Source organism: Urocampus carinirostris, chromosome 5 (assembly GCF_059441175.1).
Source record: "Urocampus carinirostris isolate Australia breed hairy pipefish chromosome 5, RoL_Ucar_1.0, whole genome shotgun sequence".
Taxonomy (NCBI): Eukaryota; Metazoa; Chordata; class Actinopteri; order Syngnathiformes; family Syngnathidae; genus Urocampus; species Urocampus carinirostris.
Window position 1 is genome coordinate 9,208,132 of NC_142353.1, and position 20,226 is coordinate 9,228,357.

General features: G+C 40.0%; 1 protein-coding gene across 1 annotated transcript; it reads left to right on the plus strand.

The window, feature by feature from the left end:
* Positions 1-266: 266 nt before the first annotated feature.
* On the plus strand, positions 267-18,822 carry chfr (checkpoint with forkhead and ring finger domains, E3 ubiquitin protein ligase). The gene is made up of 18 exons (XM_088335577.1): positions 267-401; positions 805-929; positions 1,406-1,505; positions 2,370-2,479; positions 2,570-2,629; positions 2,771-2,965; positions 3,101-3,181; positions 4,389-4,530; positions 4,593-4,747; positions 6,176-6,338; positions 6,453-6,664; positions 6,747-6,851; positions 9,055-9,138; positions 9,272-9,342; positions 9,505-9,592; positions 9,665-9,772; positions 9,902-9,974; positions 15,837-18,822. The coding sequence occupies exons 2-18, from the start codon at positions 821-823 to the stop codon at positions 15,877-15,879; spliced, it is 1,899 nt and encodes a 632-aa protein (XP_088191703.1). The 5' UTR covers positions 267-401; positions 805-820; the 3' UTR covers positions 15,880-18,822.
* Positions 18,823-20,226: the final 1,404 nt, after the last annotated feature.

A 20,226-nucleotide genomic window follows, 5' to 3' on the forward strand; every position in this document is an offset into this window, starting at 1 on the left:
TTTTCTCACTTGTTTATTTACTCACTCACTCACTCACCTACTTACTTCTTACTTACTTACTTACTTACTTACTTACTTACTTACTTACTTACTTACTTACTTACTTACTTACTTACTTACTTACTTACTTACTTACTTGTTTATCCACGTACTTACTCACTTGTTTACTTACTCATTTATTTAGCTTGTTTGTCTCGAGGCAACTTCGTGTTGTTGTTTACATATTGTAGGACTTAACTACAACTACAACTCCCAAGATGCACTCCCTTGTCTTTGGCTGAGCCTCATAGCGGCAACTAATGTCAACACTGCTCGGTAGAAAGCGGCGCTTGTTCCTCGTTGGAATATGACAAGTTAAAATAGTCAACAGGACTCTCGGACTACAAAATCATCTTCTGATGGTAAAGTAACTGTTTATGGAAATGTATCGTTTTTCCTTTATAGTACGTTATAAACGCGATTGTTTGAGACGTTGCGAGTAGCTGCTAACGTTAGCAGAGCCCATACTTTCATCGGGTGAACGGAAATTATGTGATCTAGCTGTTTCTTTTTTACTTGTTTTTGTTACGTATACAAACAGATTCTTTCGTTAAGGGATCACTTTCTGTTAAGAATGTCACGCAACAAGTTTTTGGGGTGGGGGTTACAGTGACGTCAGAAAAAACTTTGCTTGGTTTTAATACTGTAGAGTTGCGATCAAAGTTCTTCAATTTGGCGATCACGTTGAAATATTTTTAGGAGTATTTCATGTCCGATCATTGAATTTGTCTGCACTGGACATAATCTATCCAATCCCTTCTATAGTTCCAAATATCGGGAGATGGACAGTCATAGAAGGGGCACACCATGGGGGAAGCTGGTCAAAGTGGATTCCAGTCAAACTGAAGTCCTCCTTTTCAACAGGATTTGCACAATTGGCCGGAAAAAGGGTAAGCACATTCGGGTATAAACATTCTGATGCAACTAACAACAGTATTTTGAGTGTTTTCCTTTTATCTGGCATTTTTAATACTGCACATAAAACAACAGTTGTCTGCAAAGCAGACATCGCTGTCAGTGTCTGGGGCCTTAAAATTCTCCCCCCTGCAAAGCACAAAGCTTTCAGTCCTGTAATAGACAGCCTCTTGTGATCATAACAAAAGGCCTCCATTGAGAACATGTGTGCAGAATTTTAAGTAGGTATTTTTTGTATGGGCTTGTATTTCATTGCTTTGTTGTTAAAGTGCATGTGGGGGTCTGCACAATTTTCTTTAGAAAACTGTCTAGCCGTAATTAGTCCGCATTAGTTTGAAAACTAACTTTTTTTTTTTTGCGGTTGTAGTCTTCTGTATGACATCCAGACTGTTACGGGTGCCCATTTGTAGTTTATATTTATTCAAATAATATTTTGGTGTCATTCTGCCAGGTTGTGATTTGGCCTTTCCAGCCAATAAACTGGTTTCAGGGGAGCACTGCAAGATTGTGCAAGATGAAAACTCAGGACAGGTGTGGCTTGAAGACATGAGGTATATTGACTACTCAACCATTAATTCTAATGTACAATTTTAAAAATCATCTTCTCATGCCTGTGCATTATTTCCACTGGTTTCCTCCCATGTTTTCAGAACAAATATTTCAAATGAACTGAAAAATCTTTTTTTTTTCCTCAAGGTAAAATGGTTGCTTGTCCATTAATAGCAATAATAAATATGAGTGATAAGGAAATTCCATTGACAGTGTCTCTAAAATCTTAGCATTGTCATTTGGGAATATGAAAATACAGAGCTGAATTTGATCATATTATGCCTGAATAATTTGGCGATCCATACATTGAAAACACAAGTAGTGTTTAAATCATTGGTCACAGTCAAAATGTTGAAAACAAGCAAGAATTCCTAGTAGATCATTGGGTGATATCCGGCTCACTATGAAGGCAAACCAGACTCTAGAATAGTAAAACACAAATCCAAGAGTCAGCTGTAAACTAACAACTTTACTCAACCACAATACATTCTTGTATTAATGGAAAATCTTTCAGCAACATTAAAAAAGGACAACCTTACAATTTGAAGCTTCTGGAAAGTTATTGTGGCTAGTCACACACAAGCAATAGTCACAATGGATCACTTGGTGAATCTTAGATTATCGTAAATGCCATTTTTATCAAATATTTCCTCCTTAAAAGTGTATATTTATATGGAAACAAATATTTAGGAAGTAGTGTGTTTGTGAATTGCAAATTAAATTTAAATGCTCTTTATAACAGGATAAAACTATGAGGATTAAATTATCATTATCATCAAAATTCTATGTAAAAGATTAGCTAAACTAACTTAACGGTCTATTTTCTAACAAAACATAATACATATTCTTGCTTGGCATCCTTTTAGCACTAATGGGACAGTGATCAACATGGCCAAACTGGTCAGAAAACAAACCCACATGCTCCAAAACGGTGATGTCATCTACTTTGTGTACAGAAAAAATGAGCCTGAACAAAGTAAGCTCATGTTCCCCTTTTTCTTTTTGCACTCCTTTTTTGTTTTTTGTTTTTTTTAAATAATCCCAAATTGAAAATGTGTTCCCACAGATATTGCTTATGTCTACCACGCAATGGATACCAAGCAAGATGTTCTGCAAGCACTCGACTGTAAGAAGTCAAACATTCTGCATCATATTTCCTTTTTGACAAGACTTGAAGTATTACGTGATATAAGTCATATGAATAGTGACAACATACTCAGTGAAACATGTTAAGAATCTAACATTACCTTACAATCCAATGGGACAGCCCACAGTCTTTCTGCTGTGATGCCCTCTGAGATGTTGCTGTCTGTGGAGCCCGTCATACTCAGAAAAACACCACGGGATTTCCATCAAGAAGAACCACAGCCATCCACCTCTGCTTCCCACCTTTGTTTCCAGCAAACTTTTCCTGATCCAACTTCACCCAGGCCTCCATCAAGCAGAGCATGCCATAAATACTGTGGGTTATTATGAAAATGTAGAAATAAAACCTTTGGCATTATCACTTCATTTTCAAAACAATGCAGGTTCATCTTAACTCGAAAGGCCAATGCATAGCTGAAGAGTTTTTTTGTGTGTGTTTCTTCTTTAACAGGCGGCCAATCCAGTGATGGGCTTTGTGCACCTGAAAACACACTCAACACATTGGAGCCAGAATGCAAGAAAAGAAAAACTGGTGAGTTAGTTGATGGCCTTTGCGCTCACACATACACTCACACATACTGTGTATATTTATACATGTACTATGATCTAAACGTTTCAGAAAGCGGGCCAAATTTGGTAAGCTGAAAATATGTTTTGGCCGACTATTTTGCCACAGAATGCGCAGGGCAAGGTGGCCAAAGGGCTAGTGCCGTCTTCTGGTGAAAGTGTGATTATTTTTATTTATTATCTTTGCAAAAATTCCTTTTATACTGCGCTCAACACTACTGACAGGCCGCCTATTATTGATTTTATGACAGAGGCTGCGGGCCAGTAAAAATTTGGTCACGAACCATTAATTGCCCCCTGGCCGGACTTCGGACATGCCTGCTATAATCCCTTGTTTATCGCAGGTAATGGGGATCGGAATCCCCCGCTATATGGAAAAAAAATGCCAAGTAGTCCCCCCTCTCCTTTTTAACATGCATTCTGCCAGCCCCCGCTCGCAGCAGTAGTCGACCCAGGATAATGGATGGCAGCCGCACAGGTGCTCTTCATTTTAGGTAGAAAGAATGGGGAAAAAGAATCATACACATGACATAAATTTGCCCAGCGACCCTACTGAGGATAAGCGTTGCAGCTAATGAGATGAGATGAGACACAAATTTGCCCTCTCAGCTCCCACTCTTAACTTGTACAACTGGAGATAATGGATCACGGCCAAAACTGTGCAGTTCATTGTAGACAGGCCACACTGACACGCTTAGGCTTGCCGAACCGAAAAGAAGAATGCTCACTACTGGCCCCTACACTCAACAATAGTTGACCTGGGATTATTGATCATGGCCACAACCATGCATATTATTTTAGGCGGGCCAGAACGGCATTTTCCCCGATAAAAGTGCCTAGTACAAGCTGGCAGTAATATGGGATTGGGCATAATGGTTTGCTATTTCATGAGTGCAGTTTATTTTAGGTGTAAATACATTAACTGGTGGACAGAACAGCAAAAAACGATGCCAGGCCTGAAAAATGTGTGCTCTGCCAGTCCTAGCATGCAATAATATGCAATCAAGGATAATGGATCACGGAATATTTTTCATCCTGCAAATCACTGAGGCTAAAAATTAGAAAGCGTAGTGGCAAGGGTTATATATTACAGTAATATATATATATATATATATAAATTGTCAACCTTATAATTGTGGCCATGACAAAAATGTTCACTTTTTTGTTTAAAGAAAAGGCAACAGAGACAGCCCTACCAACCTCAACTGGAAATCTTGTGGGCCAATCAGTAGCTACAGAAGAGACTAAGACCGATAAAATGGAGGAATCCCTGACGTGTATTATTTGCCAGGAGCTTCTTTATGACTGTGTCAGGTATGTAGCCCAACTAAGTTGAGGTTAACTGCTGCAAATGTACAAATGCGTTCCTATGTTAGCCTGCAGCCCTGCATGCACACGTTCTGTGCTGCTTGCTATTCGGGGTGGATGGAGCGCTCTTCTCTCTGCCCAACATGCCGCTGCCCTGTGGAAAGGATCCGAAAGAATCACATCATCAACAATCTGGTGGAAGCCTACCTCATGCAAAACCCAGGTTAGCTGAAAGACTCCTCGGGTTTTAAACCTTGTTATTTTTGAATAGGGGTGAAAAAATATATAACAGAATTAGTCAGATGATTGAGTTTCCAAATAACAATCCCAAATATAAATACGTATCTTATGGTAAAAGAATGTAGCTCATTACTATATTTTGAACACCCTTTAAAACCCAGTGTGTAATATTTAACGACAAGATGGAACTTCTCTAATGTGAACGAAAACCAGTGCCACAGCAAGCAACTAGGCGCCAGACAAACCTTGAGGCAACCTAAGTAGTGATTCCACTATGTAAAAAAAATACAGCAACAAAGATTTTTAAGAAAAAAAAATGATCAAAACTGCCAAACCTGCTCTTCAGACAAAAGCCAATCCTTCAGCTCATTTTATTTCACTGTGTGATTTCTGATGTCTTGATAAAATCTATCAAATATAATGATGACAGAGCCTGTGTCCCATATCTATAGAAATGTAAAGAAATGGGTTGAGGCTCATTTTGACCTTCATTTTTGTCCTAAATATTGTTTTCAAAACAAGGTGCTAGCAAAGGTCTTTTGTAAAAATGCCACAAAATACTACAAACAAGGATTCCAACATATTTACCTTCTGTGTAGACGGCGCTGGCGAAGGTGGAGAAGGATTGTGGGCACTTAGTTTATAGATCCGCCCATTCCCACCACCCAATCAAATTTCTCTGGGTAGTCTGCTAGTTTTTAAGAGTTTTTAGAGTTGGTTTTGTGAGTTTTCATCATAAAGTGTTTCAACACTGAACACATATTGTTTGATGAGCTTCCATGTATAGGATTTTCCTTAATGATGTACAGCCAAAACTACGTCTGTAGGTGTGACACCTTGACTGTAAACTGTAGTTGAGAGTGTGCTCTATCTATACTGAACCAAACCATAAGTTCAGTCAGTGATGTCTCACATGTGCTTCATAGGGTCGGCTGTTGATTTGGACTGTGTACTTCATATTACTCTTAGGGATCATTTCTATAGTAAAAGCCGTACCGCAGAACGGTGCATTCGCAATGATCGCAGCAAGGCTTTAGGGCTAGGACCTTAGCTTGTCCTTTTGGCTGAGAGTAAGTGTACCGGCTCCTAGGCTTTGTAGCGTATTATGAACTGACCGATAACGGATAATGGATAATGAGTAACGAAGATAGAACAATAACCCTTAAAACCCCCCCCGCATGCAAAAATACAGTAAATAATTGTGCAAGTTCTATTTTATAACCGAGCCAGATGAACTCATGAAAAGAGCCATTTTTTGATGTAACTTGTATGTTTTTTCCTTCTTAAGTATGCATTTTTGGGCTGGTGCGACTTGTACTCCGGAGCGCCTTATAGTCCAGAAAATACGGGTACCTACAGTTTTGATTTAAGAGCTCCCTTTGATTAAACTTTGATGTCATCTGTTTGGCAGAAAAGTGCCGCAGTGCAGAGGACCTGAAAAGCATGGACAGCCGCAACAAGATTACTCAGGACATTTTGCAGCCCAAAGTTGAGCGCTGTTATTCTGATGAGGAGGGCAGCTCAGATTACTTGTTTGAATTCTCTGATAATGACAGTGACGCCTCTGACGTAAGGTACAACTTTTTGGAATTGACCCCATTTTTTATTTTTTATTTGTGAATTAACTATTTTGTAGATAAAATTACAATGTCTTCATTAAATACAATCATTTTGTGTTTGTTTTCCAGTCAGCCTCTAGTGATGTGCAGACAGTGCCCCGGCTACAGGAAAGAGGTCGCCCAGATGATGTTTGCTCCAAGCTCCAACTATTGGTTTCCAAGGCTGCCAGTCCCACCTCACATGTCGCCACCTCTTTCACCGTCAATCATGAATGCTGCAGAAGAAACCTCTCCAAAATTGTTCGGGGAAGAGCCCTCAACATCATCAGACAACACATCAGGTTTGTTAGTGGGTCATAAAACTATTATGATGAAGCTGATTTGCCTTTCATATAACCCTTTTTTTCCTGTGCCCGCTTTCAGCTTCTCAGGAGTACAGATGTCAACCTCTCGGTTGTCATTTGATTTGTACCTGCTGCCTTAAGCCGATGCCAGACAGACGCGCCGAGCTGAACAGCCACCAGCAGTGTATGTAGAATTTAGTGTGTAAGCACATAGTCAAGTCAAGTCATGTTTATTTGTATAGCCCTTAATCACAAAGAGTCTCAAAGGGCTGCACAGACCACAGATTATTGCAAACCACAGATTATTATTACACCATCCCCTGATCTAAAACCTACTTGAGGGCAAGGAAAAACTCAAAAACCTCAACATGAGGAAAATGAAGAAACCTTGAAGGGACCGCACAGAACCTAATGAATAATGTTCTATTAACATTAATTGATTGAGATTTTATAAGGTTACAATAAATTTTAAATAAACAACTTTATGAAACAATTGAGAAAACAAAAAGAAAATAAGGGCTGACGGGAAAAAGTCTGAGCTTTTCTGGGTACCGTCTCCTTGACCGTGTAACCATAATGATTCATTCAGGAAACAACTTTTTTTTTAAACGGAGCATTACGTGGAAAAAAATGGATCACATCTTATCATTATTGTTAAATATATTCATATCAGATTCAACTTAACACAGGTACATGATGTATTTTTTAAATTGATTTGTCTTTATTGTCATTGATAACATTGTCGTGAAATTGTTTACAATGCAATTAAATATGGCACTCCAGGGTAAACATATAATAAAGACGTAAAAGAGAAAATCAAGATAAACTAATGTCAGGATAAATCAGGTTGTGGGATTAATACTAAAACAAATTCATCTTTAAAGTTGGTGTCCATAACTTGAACTTATTCTCCTTGCCGACACCATCTTGTATGGCGCGTGCACGTATGTGTCTCTCTTAGAAACGCTCGAATAAACTCATCCTTTTTCATCTTTTTGGAGGTTTTGGTTGGAATTTGGATCGTATATTAAACTGTCTTTTTTTACTTTCACCATTTCCATTTCCATCAGAGGTCTAAATATAATGGAAGCTAGAGCTAGACCTCTTGTTGGTGATAGAAAGGAGTGGAGAGGTGTTGTGAAAGGATAGTGGGATTGTGGACGCGTTCTTAAGGATGGGCTGGGCACCCGTATGATGCGGCAGGGGTAAACCAGTGAAAGCTGTCGGGCCCTGCTGTTGAACAAAAGAGTGTGTTGTGTCACCCTGACCCGAGTGACATGGCCGCTTTCTGGTGTCCCATTTCATCTGGAGGGACGAAAGCATGACCAACTTGGGTGCCGAGGTGCCTAACTTGTTTGGGTGTTTGGGCAATGGGTAGGCCATGGTCCAAACATTTTTGTGTGTTTTTTTTTTTTTTGCTATTTATTTCCCTTTTATTTTCTTTGTTATTGTATGTGTGTGTCTTGCTGTCGGTCACCCTTCTTGAGGGATATGACCAAGGTATATAGATAGATAGATAGATTTCCATCCATCTGAATAAAGAAAATCTCAAGCATGCTCGTCAAATGACTTTTTGAGCTATAATCTTGCCCGATATGGAAGAGAAAATCCAAGTCACAGGAATTTCCTGACGCTAACACTAGAGGTCCGACTGCTCGCCAGCATCAACTCGTCTCAGTTAGCATGTGTGTTTCCCTCCATACAGACCTGCTCCCGCTCCTTTGTGTTGTTATTTTATCATGCTCTCTCTGCTCTCTAACTTCTCCCTCACCTCACTCATCCGCCACCATGCATACACCTCCATTAGCAACTGACAATTTCCTTATAATAAACTCAAATTTCATTTATTTAATACTAGATTTATCTTGTTACTGTATTTGTTTAGGTTCAATTATTATTTGAATGTGTGATCAGCACTATGTGTTAGCTATTTAGGGTTATTATCAGAGATTTTTGGAGGCCAGTAACAAATTAATTTGTCTTAAGTTATTTCTTATGGAGAAAATTTGTTGGAGATGGGAGAAAGTCCAAATACAAGCTTGACCCGGAAACAAACGAATCTCATATGCAGAAGGGGCCATTGTAACCTGGAAAAAGTGAAAACTTTTTGTTTCAATGAAGCCAATCGACCTACTACAGAACTGCATGCATTACATTCCTTTAATTCAAAAACAGTTACCGGTAATTGTTGCGTTTTTAAATGACAAGAAAATGTTCCTAAATGCAGTCAATATTTTTTTCACAATTTTTTTTTTTTTACATTCATGGGTGGGGTATGTTTTTTCCCACAAATCCCACACTGCTTTTTATTCTGCAATCCAGTACAGTTTTGTATTAGATGCCTTGTTTTGCAAAGCTTACAAGTGTAATATGTTGTGTGTCTGCAGGTTTGCGGTGCCAGCTTCCTTTTTGTCACATTTATTGGGGTTGCCAGAAGATCGGATGTCAAGGCTGCCTGGCTCGATTCACTGGTACCGATCTGTATTGTACATAATGTGTTCATTTCAATGAGATAGAGGTGTATTGTAAATGCAAGTGGGTAGAAAGCGGGCAGAATCAATGCGAAGTTAAAATTTTGTGTGAGGTATTAAATTATTTTTACAGATCTCAATCTGTCTGACAAATGTCTGGACGGGGCACTGAACAACAACAACTATGAATCCGAAATCTTAAAGGTGACATGTGTAGTTTTCATGATCCTTGGACTTTACTGTTTTATTAAAAATATATTTCAGTGTTTCTCCACGTTTGAGAGTTGAATTAAATATTGTGGAAAGGAACCTTTTCACGCCCCTCTATGGATAGATCTTTATACTTGCACTTTTATTCTTGCACAGAACTATTTGTCATCCAGAGGCAAAACATGGCAGGATCTGTTGAAGGAGGCTATGCACGACTTGCAGCAAGGGAAATATTGCCTGCCAGGTCAGACCTCAATCACAGCCTGTGAGTGAGTAATTGTCAATGAAGGTGACCCACAAACTACTTTCCCCTTAGATCATAATATCTCAACAAATGCAATCCTGTGCATGTGCTGCGGCCTGATGCTCTTCAAGGAGTTGGCGTACAAGTACAGAGAGAATATCCCGGCATCCGAACTACCAGGTCAGATGAGCTCCAGGCCCTGTTGGCTTTATTTTTCTGAAAATGCTCACATACTTTTAGAGGAAACTTGACTGATATTTTCACAATGCAAGACGAGTCATACTTGAAACTGGGTGTCGCCCCTTCCAGCTGCTGTGTCGGCTCGGCCCGATTGCTACTGGGGACGGAACTGTCGTACGCAAGTGAAAGCACATCACGCCATGTAAGTCATTTGCCTCAAACTGGTTCTGTGACATTTTTGTTTACCACTTAATGAGTCCAAAAATTGATCCCTGAGGCAGAACACAGGAAAAGGATACAAAAGTCCATTTGTTCCCCCCCCCCCCCCCCCAGCAAATCGCAACTAAAAATACTGCTTTTGATTTTGTTTTGAAAACCTCAAAGTTTTCTATAAACTTTTTTTTAAATTAGTATTGCAGCAATAATGTGTTTTATTAAAACAAAAACAAAAATCTGCTTTCAATAATTGAAAGTTTCTTGTTCATCTTTGGGTATTTGAAAACACTTTGTAAAGGGAAATTGTGTATTGTATAGCACCTCTTAGTGGTCAAAAACTTCATTTATTTTTTTATCATCTATCTCCTTATCGCGCAATCTTTAGTCACAGTACCAGAGACAAATGTAAATTTCAGTTTGCGTTTCACAATGCTAAGAATAGAATTTATTGTCATTGAAGTATGTGAAACACTCCAAAAAAATGAAAAAGCGTCTCTTGTACTGTGACTGAAGATAGTGAAGTCAAGTAACATTTATTTATATAGGCCTTAATCACAAAAATGTCTCAAAGGACTGCACAGGATTACAATTACACAATTACCTGATCTCAAACCAACATGCGGGCAAGGAACAACTCAAAAACTCAGCGTGAGGAAAAAGAGAAACCTTGAGAAAGGACCTCACAAGTGGTAATCCCCTTCCAGGATGACCAGGGTGAATCACAATTAGCATTACTATACACAAGCATAGTAAACACTAGGTAACATGTTGAAAATTTGTCCGGAAAGTGCATGACATCAGCGACGCCCCCAGCCTGTAAACTAGTCTAGAAAGTCTATGACGGCCACGACGCAGTTTCCCATCTCTGCTATGAGGTGGGCATCAATCATAAGCTTTGGAATAGAAGTGTGTCTTAAGCCTCGGTTTAAAAACTATAGCGATATATTAGTAATATTTAAAACTGATGGTCCTAAGATCCCAAACAGATCCTTCACCTGTGAAGCTGGAAACGGATCAAGCAGGCAAGTAGTTTGTTTGGCCCTACTGACCATCTGCGTTAGACTATCAAGGGACAAATCATTGAAACTGGAGAATGTTTCTGAACAACCGCCGACACGGTCCTTACCTAACACCTCCACATCTTTGAGATAGGAGGAGGTTACAGAGCGTTCTTTTAAAATTTCATTCCTGATTAGCTGAATCTTTTTATTTAAAAATTCCATAATGTCGTTAGCAGAATAAGTACAACTATTTGGGTTAAGTTGTTGTCTGGTAAGTTTCGCTACTGTGTCAAACAAAAATTTCGGATTATTCTTATGTTTAACAATAATCTTGGAGAAAAACGATGCTTTAGCTGAGGCAAGAGCTACTTTATATTTCAGCAAGCTGTCACACCAGGCCAGTCAGAAGACCTCCAGCTTAGTAGTGCGCCATTTTCGTTCAAGTTTTCTGCAACCTTGTTTGAGTGACCTGGTTTCTTCAGTAAAGCAAGGTGTATGCTTCTTAGGTCAAAATTTATGCCTTAGGGGCGCCACAGAAACAAGAACATTAACCAAAGCAGTATTGAAGTTGTTTGTAAGTGAGTCAACAGACCCAGTGTACGAAGGGAAGGCTGCAGTTACCGTAGGTAATAGTTCTTTTAAAGCTAATACCGTTGTAGGGCGGATATTGCGACTGCTAAAGCCTAAATTTTCCTTATCACAGTAAACATTAAACAGCACCTCACACTTAACAAGATAATGATCAGAGATGGCATTAGGATACGGTAACACTGTAACATTTGAGGCTACTACGCCACGGGTCAGAACGAGATCTAGAGTGTTCCCATCTTTATGAGTGGGCACAACTATTTGATTGAAACCAAATGTATCAATCAGTGACTTAAAAGCATTTGCAAGTGAATTTGATGGGGAGTTAATGTGAACATTGAAATCACCAATAATTACAACATTGTCCGCATAAGTTACTAAGTCTGTTAACAGTTCTGAAAATTCATCCAAAAAATTTGAGTATGGTCCAGGTGGGCAACTACATAAATTGGTGTTGATATTAAGGACCTCATAACAAGTGCTTCAAACGTTTTAAAAACAGTAGGGGTACCAGGAGTAAATTTCAACTTGCCTTCCGATATAAGAGCAACTCCTCCACCTTTTTTTCATGGTCGTGCCAAGTGCGAACTCACAAAGTAAGTGGGAACAAAGTTAGGGGGAGAAGCCTCATTTAACACTACAAACTCATTTAGTTTTAACCAGGTCTCTCAAAGGCCAATAAGGTTAAGATTGTGTTCATTAATAAGGTCATTGACAATTAAAGCTTTGGAGGCTAGTGATCTAATATTCAGAAGGCCAAACTTCAGCACTGTGGACTGAGCTGAAACCTTTCCAGAGTTTTGAACCTTAATGGCAACCTTAGTGGTAACCTCCACAGGATTATACTGCCGGTCCCGGGTCTTGTGCCTTGCATGACGGCGGATGCGGTCCGAATTCCATACCACAGGAATATTGTTGACAGGTGGAGTCGCAGGATGACTATTCGTAGAAAATAATGTTGTTTCTCCCTCCTCACCTATCAAGGGAGAAACAGAGGTAAGAAGCACAGAAGAAAATGCTATAGAAGAGTACAGATCAGGGTGTGTGGTGCAGTCAATGGAACGCTCTAAACTACATAAACTATGTGAATTGCATGAATCTAGCATAGCGCTAGTCAGCTCTAGCGTCACAGACTCTACACCCGTGGTTACAGGTTTACTAATCACCTGTGACCCGGCCTGCACTAGTGTACCCTGTCTTGGAAGGCTTTAACAGTAATCTATATTTTTAGAAAGAGTGAGACCACCTTCCCAGTTAGGGTGAAGGCCGTCTCTCCTCGGCAGGTCAGGTCGGCCCCAGAAAGAAGGCCAGTTATCCACAAACCTAAATCCCTGCTGACTACAAAAACTTGCCAGCCACCGTTTTAGCGAGACTAGTCTGCTAAACTTCTCATCATTGCCTCTCGCAGGCAAGGGGCCAGAGACAATTACTCGATGCCGACACATCTTGCTGGCGAGATTACAGGTCCTAGCAATATTTTTCTTTGTAATCTCAGATTGCCCCATTTAAGTATCATTAGAGCCGACGTGAATGACTATATCGGTGTAGCTAGCCCTGTCCTGGTTTCTAGATTTGCATGTCAGCTCCCTCTAATTAGCCTCAATGTCGGGTGCTCTGGCCCCAGAAATACACATAACCGTGGCTGGGGTGCTAAGCTTTATGTTACGGGTGATAGAGTCACCTATAACTAGGGTGCGGGAGCCAGTAGACCGGGGTGGAGTGGGACTAGCTAGGGGGCTGAACTTGTTATGTGTCTGAATTGGCTCACCGCGATTAGCATGCCGTTTAGGGCTAGTGTTAACTGGACTAGCAGGTTCGCTACAACCAGCTAGCAGTGGTGTCCACGGCACCTAACATTTTCCTTTTAAACTGCACTAGCTGACAGACACGTCCCTCTAGAAGGGCTACTTGCCTACGGAAGCGGGAGCAACCTTTACAACAACCCATACTCACTTGTGAGCAGTCGGATGCCGAAACAGCGTCTTAGCAGCCGTGGGAGGGATTGCCTTTCACCAGCGATCTGCACTTACCTTGCGCCAATCGTCTGAGATACTTACCTGAAACTTTTCAACTGTTCGAGATAAAAAATCTCAGTCCAGAATTCTGCTATAGTAGGAATCGGAATCAATCTCGTAGTCATTACGACGTGACCAACACAAAAATTCCCGCCACTCGATAACCTGGAACCGGAAAGAGCCAGTGTGATTATAGAGACAAGTGTTAATTTCGTTGTGCATATCACATGTTACAATGTCAATAAATTGTATTATATTATTTATTTTAATAAAATACTCTCACACATGTACAACTTTACTCTCACACAGACAGTTATAACCATGCAAAAACCCGACTACGCTCTCACAGGTACAATTATATGCTTATACACACTACTCTGTCCTCTCACTCATACCACTATACTCTTGTACAGACATTACTATACAATTACAATTTATTGCTATTGTAACATGTGAAACGCACAAAAAAATAACATTAGTCTCTGGCACCATGACAAATAAGAGTGTGATAATGAGATAAAATTTACAGTAAATTTGCAAGTCATCTTTTCTATAGACTGGTGGTCCAGTGCTCTAACAACTACTGTATTTTCTCGACTATAAGGCGCACGTAAAAGTCTCTGATTTTCTTAGCTGAGGACACGATGAGGCTGTAAAGAGTGAAGTGTGCGCGTCACAACTAGAGGGTGGGCATATAAGCCTATTATTCACACTGCAGAGATTAATGCTCGATTCCAATTTTCGCGTAGAATACGGTGTTTTTGTGAGATCGTTCACATATGTCCCTTGTGTGAATGCAACAGGAGGACATGTGACGTCACACGCAATGCGTCCATTGTTTGCGGAAGAACTCCCGGATACTTAAGCTGTAGCGCACTGTGCTACTGAAGGCTGAATGGAGTTGTCCCCCCAGATATTAGTTAAATCCAAAACCTCACTTTCCCTCCATTGAATGCTTTCCGTGTTTTTGGCCGCCATGGAGTGTTGATTTCTATGCTATGTGAAAGAACATTGAAATAGAGCAGCCCTCAGAGAATTGAAGGTTAATGAATCAAACTTCGACAAGTTTTTTTAGCGTGATTAACTTTGTAATCAATACTTAAATAAACCATAACCAAACTCAGTTTTGCTACCGCGCTGTATTTCTAGATACACACACTGATGCTTGTCTGAGTTGTTGTAAGGTGGCGTCAGGATGAGGCACCCGAGGCACCTATCGGGCCGTGCACCCTATCTTGCGGTGTGCCCTGTGTAGTTTTAAATACAGAATAGATGTAGCTACCGAGACTATGCTTTTTAACACAGTGCGCCCTATGATCGTGAAAATACCGTAAGCTGATCTTGGACTTGTTAAGACTTTGGACGGCAAAAAAGAAAGTTTAGATTCCATGGACTTTTTTTGCTGTGAAGAACCCACCGAATGTTATTTGGTTGTCATTTAGTTCATAAATAGTGTTGTTAGGTATGTATGACTTTTGTTTTGTGTTGAATCCAGAAGGGTTATTTGATTGTGGCTTTCTGGAAAACAATACTTTTGGGCAATCCTCCAATCGTCACACTTTTTACTGTTGCAAACAGACCCTGGCCCCTCAATAAAGAATGGAAAAGTCGCATGACCTTCACAGCATTTACGTTACCAGCCTCAAGCACCCTCAAATTCAACCCAAGTACCTCCAGAAATTATAGCGGATTTTTAAAATTATATTTTCCTTAATAAAGGACAGGATAAGCTTAAATATGATGAAAAAAACACAACATAAAAATCAAACAGGTAAAAAAACAAAATAATAACAATGCAGCGTCGGAAATACTCCAATGCCTTGAAATGGTTCAGTCCCTTTGATTCCTAGCACCGCTTTTGCCCCCTCCCTGCTCTTTTTTCGCCCGGCTAGTGTCAGCTTGTGGCATAGCGGCAGTTTACGGGGGCTTGGTGTATTTCGGTGAGATTGTTTTATTGCTTTAAATAAAATGAAAAAAAAAACAGCCAGGCACTCTGGGCACCCTAAATATCTGAACCTAAAATCATCCCTGCTTCACAGGAATGGTTTTGGAGACCCCTGCTTTTGGCTAAGGAAAACGTCAATTGATTCTCCTGCCCTACTGCTTATTATTAATCTGGTTTACCGCTAGAGGTCGCACTTGTATTAAACTGTGTCTTTTAGTCCCGTAGCCCGAACAATGACCTTGCTGTGCTCACTTTTGTCCAACATATCGTGTGACGTCCACTTTTTATTTCGACTGCAGGAAATTCAACCACATCTGCGAGCAGACCCGCTTCAAGAGCTAAGCAAGTAAACAACGCCTGTCTCACCTGAGACTTACTCCCATTATGCACACACAGAATAATCATGTTAAATGAATGCCACAAGTATCAATCTGAAATGCGCTCTTACCAGACAGTAGAGGTAGTCACTTTGGTGTGGGAAAAAACGGGTTTATTTGAAATGTGTCAGTTTGTGGCTGGTACTTTTTCGAGTCAATTAGGTCCCAAACTACCAGCTTTGCTTATATTAAGTGTGTGATGTCTTGATATCAACCTGGATAGTTTATTATACTACTTAGTGTCTTAGGAAGTGCTCGACTTAGAAATGAAGTGCTTCCCTTGTGCACAGGGATGTTCAATATGCTTAGTTAGATTATTCAAGTAAATTTGATTTCTCTGCTTCCGTGTTTAGCTGCTTCCCCCGCACTCGGGGATGCCGTGTAATAAAATGGCAAAGCTGCAAGCGGCCACAAGCTGTGCGGCCTCTAAGGCCCACCTTAGGCTGCACTTGATTACTTTTACTGGGCTTTTTTTGCTCAGCGTGCAGTTTTTTTTCTCTGCTTTGTCTATTATGCAAGTTATTTCTTTTAGGTGTTATGCATTGTTTTTCCAATGTTTTACAGAAAAAAAATGGTTTAGTCTAGAATTATATTTGTTTCTCAGGTTCTTGACACTGCTGTAAAAGAATATTTCTTGTTTAGTACATTTGTGGCAAATTATGCAAAAATGCAGGATCTTGTAGCAGTTTGCTAGTTATTGCCTTGTTAGTTTTTGGCTTAAGATTTTCAAAAAAGTGTCAATCATGTTTGGCACAAAATTTGTTAGTGTGAACTCCAAGCTGAATTATGAAGAAAGGGTAAATAGTTATATAATTCTAGCATTTGTGTTAACAATTAATTTAGTTCAGTTCATATGATGTTACTGAAATACAGTTGGACATGACAGGCCATTTGAGAAGTAAATCATACTAGCTCTATCCTATAGCACCATACTGTCACACATGAACCACTAAACTCTCATACGACAGTCATACCCATGCAAAAAATCACTTTACTCTCTCATTCTTATTGTTATACTATCATACATACTACTGTCCTCTGTCATACACTACACTCTCATACACACGCAATCTTACTCACATTACTATACTCTCATACACACACTGATCTTTCACTCATAATACTATACTTTCATACACACACTACTCTCTTTCCCATAATACTATACTTTCATATCCAAACTATTTACTCTCACTATTCACTATATACACATACATACATTACTATATTCCCACATACTACTATACCGGGAGCAATTCCAGTTTAGTCGAAGTGTCCAACATATACACACAGATCAGTGTGTATTACCTTGGTTACCAAAACCAACCAAAGTGAAAGAACACTTAGGTGAGATGATCATTACTCTAGAAGTGAAAAAATGCTTAAGCAGTAGCAATTTGTATGGTTTGTGAAAAATTACTGTCTGCGTATGGGAGAGGGTAAAATAGTGTGTGAGAGACTATAGTAGCATTTGTTGGTGTATTGTAGTATGTGTGTGACTCTATAGTAGTATGTGTGTGAAAGTAGTATGTGGGAGAGTGTATAGTAGTGATTGTTCACTGGTATGACTTTCTTTATGAGAGTATAGTCGTGCAGGTGTGAGATTTCGATGTTAGATGTGAGAGCAAGTATGAGTTACTTCTCAAATGGCCTCTTAGAGTTTGATGTGTAAATGATGACAACCGTTTGACATCTGCACTTTTGATTTTCATTCACAAATCTATTTTGAATTGTATCTCGTGTTGAAGACATGCTTGGTGCTTAAAACTGTGAGCTAAACCAGTGGTCGGCAACTACTGGGCCATGGACTGGAAACGGGCCGTGGGTCGTTTGGTGCCAGGCCGCACAGAAATTGCCTTCTTCTTAAACCATATTTGTAAATAAACACGACCTAACAAAGCTCAAAGTTTGGGTGGGCATTATACCGTGGGTTCATGATAATAAATCACTTATATAAACCAGTCAACGCTGACCTCAAACCCGGATCGTGGTGGTGAGGGTGCCAAGTCCTAACCACTACGCTTCTAGGATGACAAACGAAAAGGCAATAGATTTTACCTCATCCCACTGTTTCTACTCATGGTGCCATGTTGTGCAATCTTGTAATAAAGCATTAAGGGAAAGAATTCAGCCAAAACAGTGTATAACGTGTTAGGCTATCGTGAGTAAAAATAGAGTGATGATGTAATAAAATGCAATGCCTTTTCGTCCGTCACATATACCCCTAGTGGTCCGGTACTTTGACGGTGGATTTGGTCCTATTATAATTATTATTATTATCATCAATACTACTGGTACTATTAGTAAGGGCGGGTCCACAAGAATATAGAAAGTCCATGGTACAGAAAAGGTTCTCAACCACTGAGCCAAATAATACGTATAGAGCGTAGCTTCTAGTTTTCCAATTACTGTAGTTGAGCCTAAAGTGCTAGTACTTTCCCATTTTCTTTACTCAGACACAGGATTTAAATGAGTCAAAGCGTTAAGATTTGTTTGTTTTACAACCTCGGTCATGGAGCATTCCGTTGCAGATCAGAACAGTCCAGTCGATCCCCTGACAGAGGGACTGAGTTTTAATTATTTCCCAGCGGAGATCTGGCCACTCTAAGCCAACCACAGTACCAAGCCGCACCAATCAGGAAATGGTTTTAAAGAGGCTTTGAGTCGTACTTTGCATTCTCCCTCTCCAAGATGGGGGTTATATTGAAAATAAACGTAAATGTTTACTCACTGGGCAGAAAGTTTTTGAGCAAGCTGGAAAATTGTGCACTGTTCCTCTTAGGATCCCCCAGGTGTGTCTCAAGGCACATTCATATTTAGCACCATTCCCTTATGTCGTACTGTATCGGGAAGGTTCGATTTTGTTTGTCCTTTTAAAGTACTATTAAAACATCATCAAGGAAACTGACCTGCTTTTGTCATTTTTGTTACCATATTATGGAGCTTATACAATACACGAGTGGAAATTGCCTGATTTTGTTTTTGCAAATAAAGCATGCCAATGTTGCATTTTTCTTCTTCTTCTTTGACTTTTTTTCTTTTTTATCAGTAGTAAGTACGTAAATTTCTCATGTAGTAGCACAAGAATATTTATTCATTCATTATCTGCACCGCTTATCTTCTGTAGGGTCGCGGGGGTGCTGGAGCCCATCGCAGCTGTCTTAGGGCAGTGGGCAGGGGACACCCTGAACTGGTTGCCAGCCAGTCGCAGGGCACACAGAGGCAGACAAACATTCACTTGCTCATTCACACCCAGGGACAATTTTGACCGGCAAATATACCTGAAATGGCTGTTTTTGGAATGTGGGAAGAAACCGGAGTGCCCGGAGGAAACCCACGCAAGCATGGGGAGAACATGCAAACTCCACACAGAAAGGTTTGCTCTCATGACCTCAGAACTGTGCAGCGCACGCGCTAACCACTGTGACGCCGTGCTGCCCGCACAAGGATTTATATTTAATTATTTTGTCTGAGGAAGCTTTTAAAGCAGGGTTGTCAAACTTAGTTTGGCTCAAAGGCCAGATACAGTCTTTTTGTTCTCAGGCAGGCCTGATCAATAAAAGGATGCCAACTTCAAATTTTTGGCATTGTTTTTTTAATACGCTTTATCATTTGGCCTACTTTAGTAGCCCACCCTCCATATCATAATCACGAATGACAAGGGATCTTTTCTAAGCATAGTACATTTATTCCTAAACAATGGGAAACTGATTTTAATGGTTGGCATTGAATGCGTTAACTGCTTCATTTTAACAGTAGAGTGAATGCAATTTTACACAAACTCCACACTGCTCTCTAGAGGTCAGAGAGCATTTGGCTTGCATTTAATTTAGTCATAACTTGGTTGGAGCCAGGGTTAGGGTTTTAGTCAGAATCTAGAGAAATAGTGGTAGCTCAACTGGTAAGATTCCTGATTATTAGCCATAGGGTTGTGGGTTCTACTTCCTGGCAAGCCAGTATTAATTTTGGGTTTAGCGTTTTAGTTGGAACTAGGGTTTGGATTTCAGTTGGAGTTCATGTTTTTGCTGGTACGAGGTTTGGAGCCATTGGTTTGTCTGTTATTATTTGCTCCCCAGTCAAGGTAACAGATAGAGGTTTGGGCTTAGTTTTGGAGCTATGGTAGGTGGGTTAGTGTTGTGGTTAGGGCTTTGGTTGGACTTAGGGTCTTGGCTGAAGCTACGTTTTGGCTTGAGCTATGTTTAGGGTTTTTGTTGGAGCAGTGGTTAGGGTCTTGGTGTGAGCTTGGATTTGGGTTTTAAGCATTTCAGCACAAAATGGTTATTGTTCAAACCCCAGTCAAACCAATATACAT

Excerpts from the sequence above, each read along its gene's own strand:
- chfr (XM_088335577.1), top strand. The coding sequence starts at position 821 with ATGGACAGTCATAGAAGGGGCACACCATGGGGGAAGCTGGTCAAAGTG. Across the intron at positions 2,480-2,569 it reads AAAAAATGAGCCTGAACAAA|ATATTGCTTATGTCTACCAC; the intron begins GTAAGCTCATGT and ends GTGTTCCCACAG. Across the intron at positions 6,665-6,746 it reads ATCATCAGACAACACATCAG|CTTCTCAGGAGTACAGATGT; the intron begins GTTTGTTAGTGG and ends GCCCGCTTTCAG.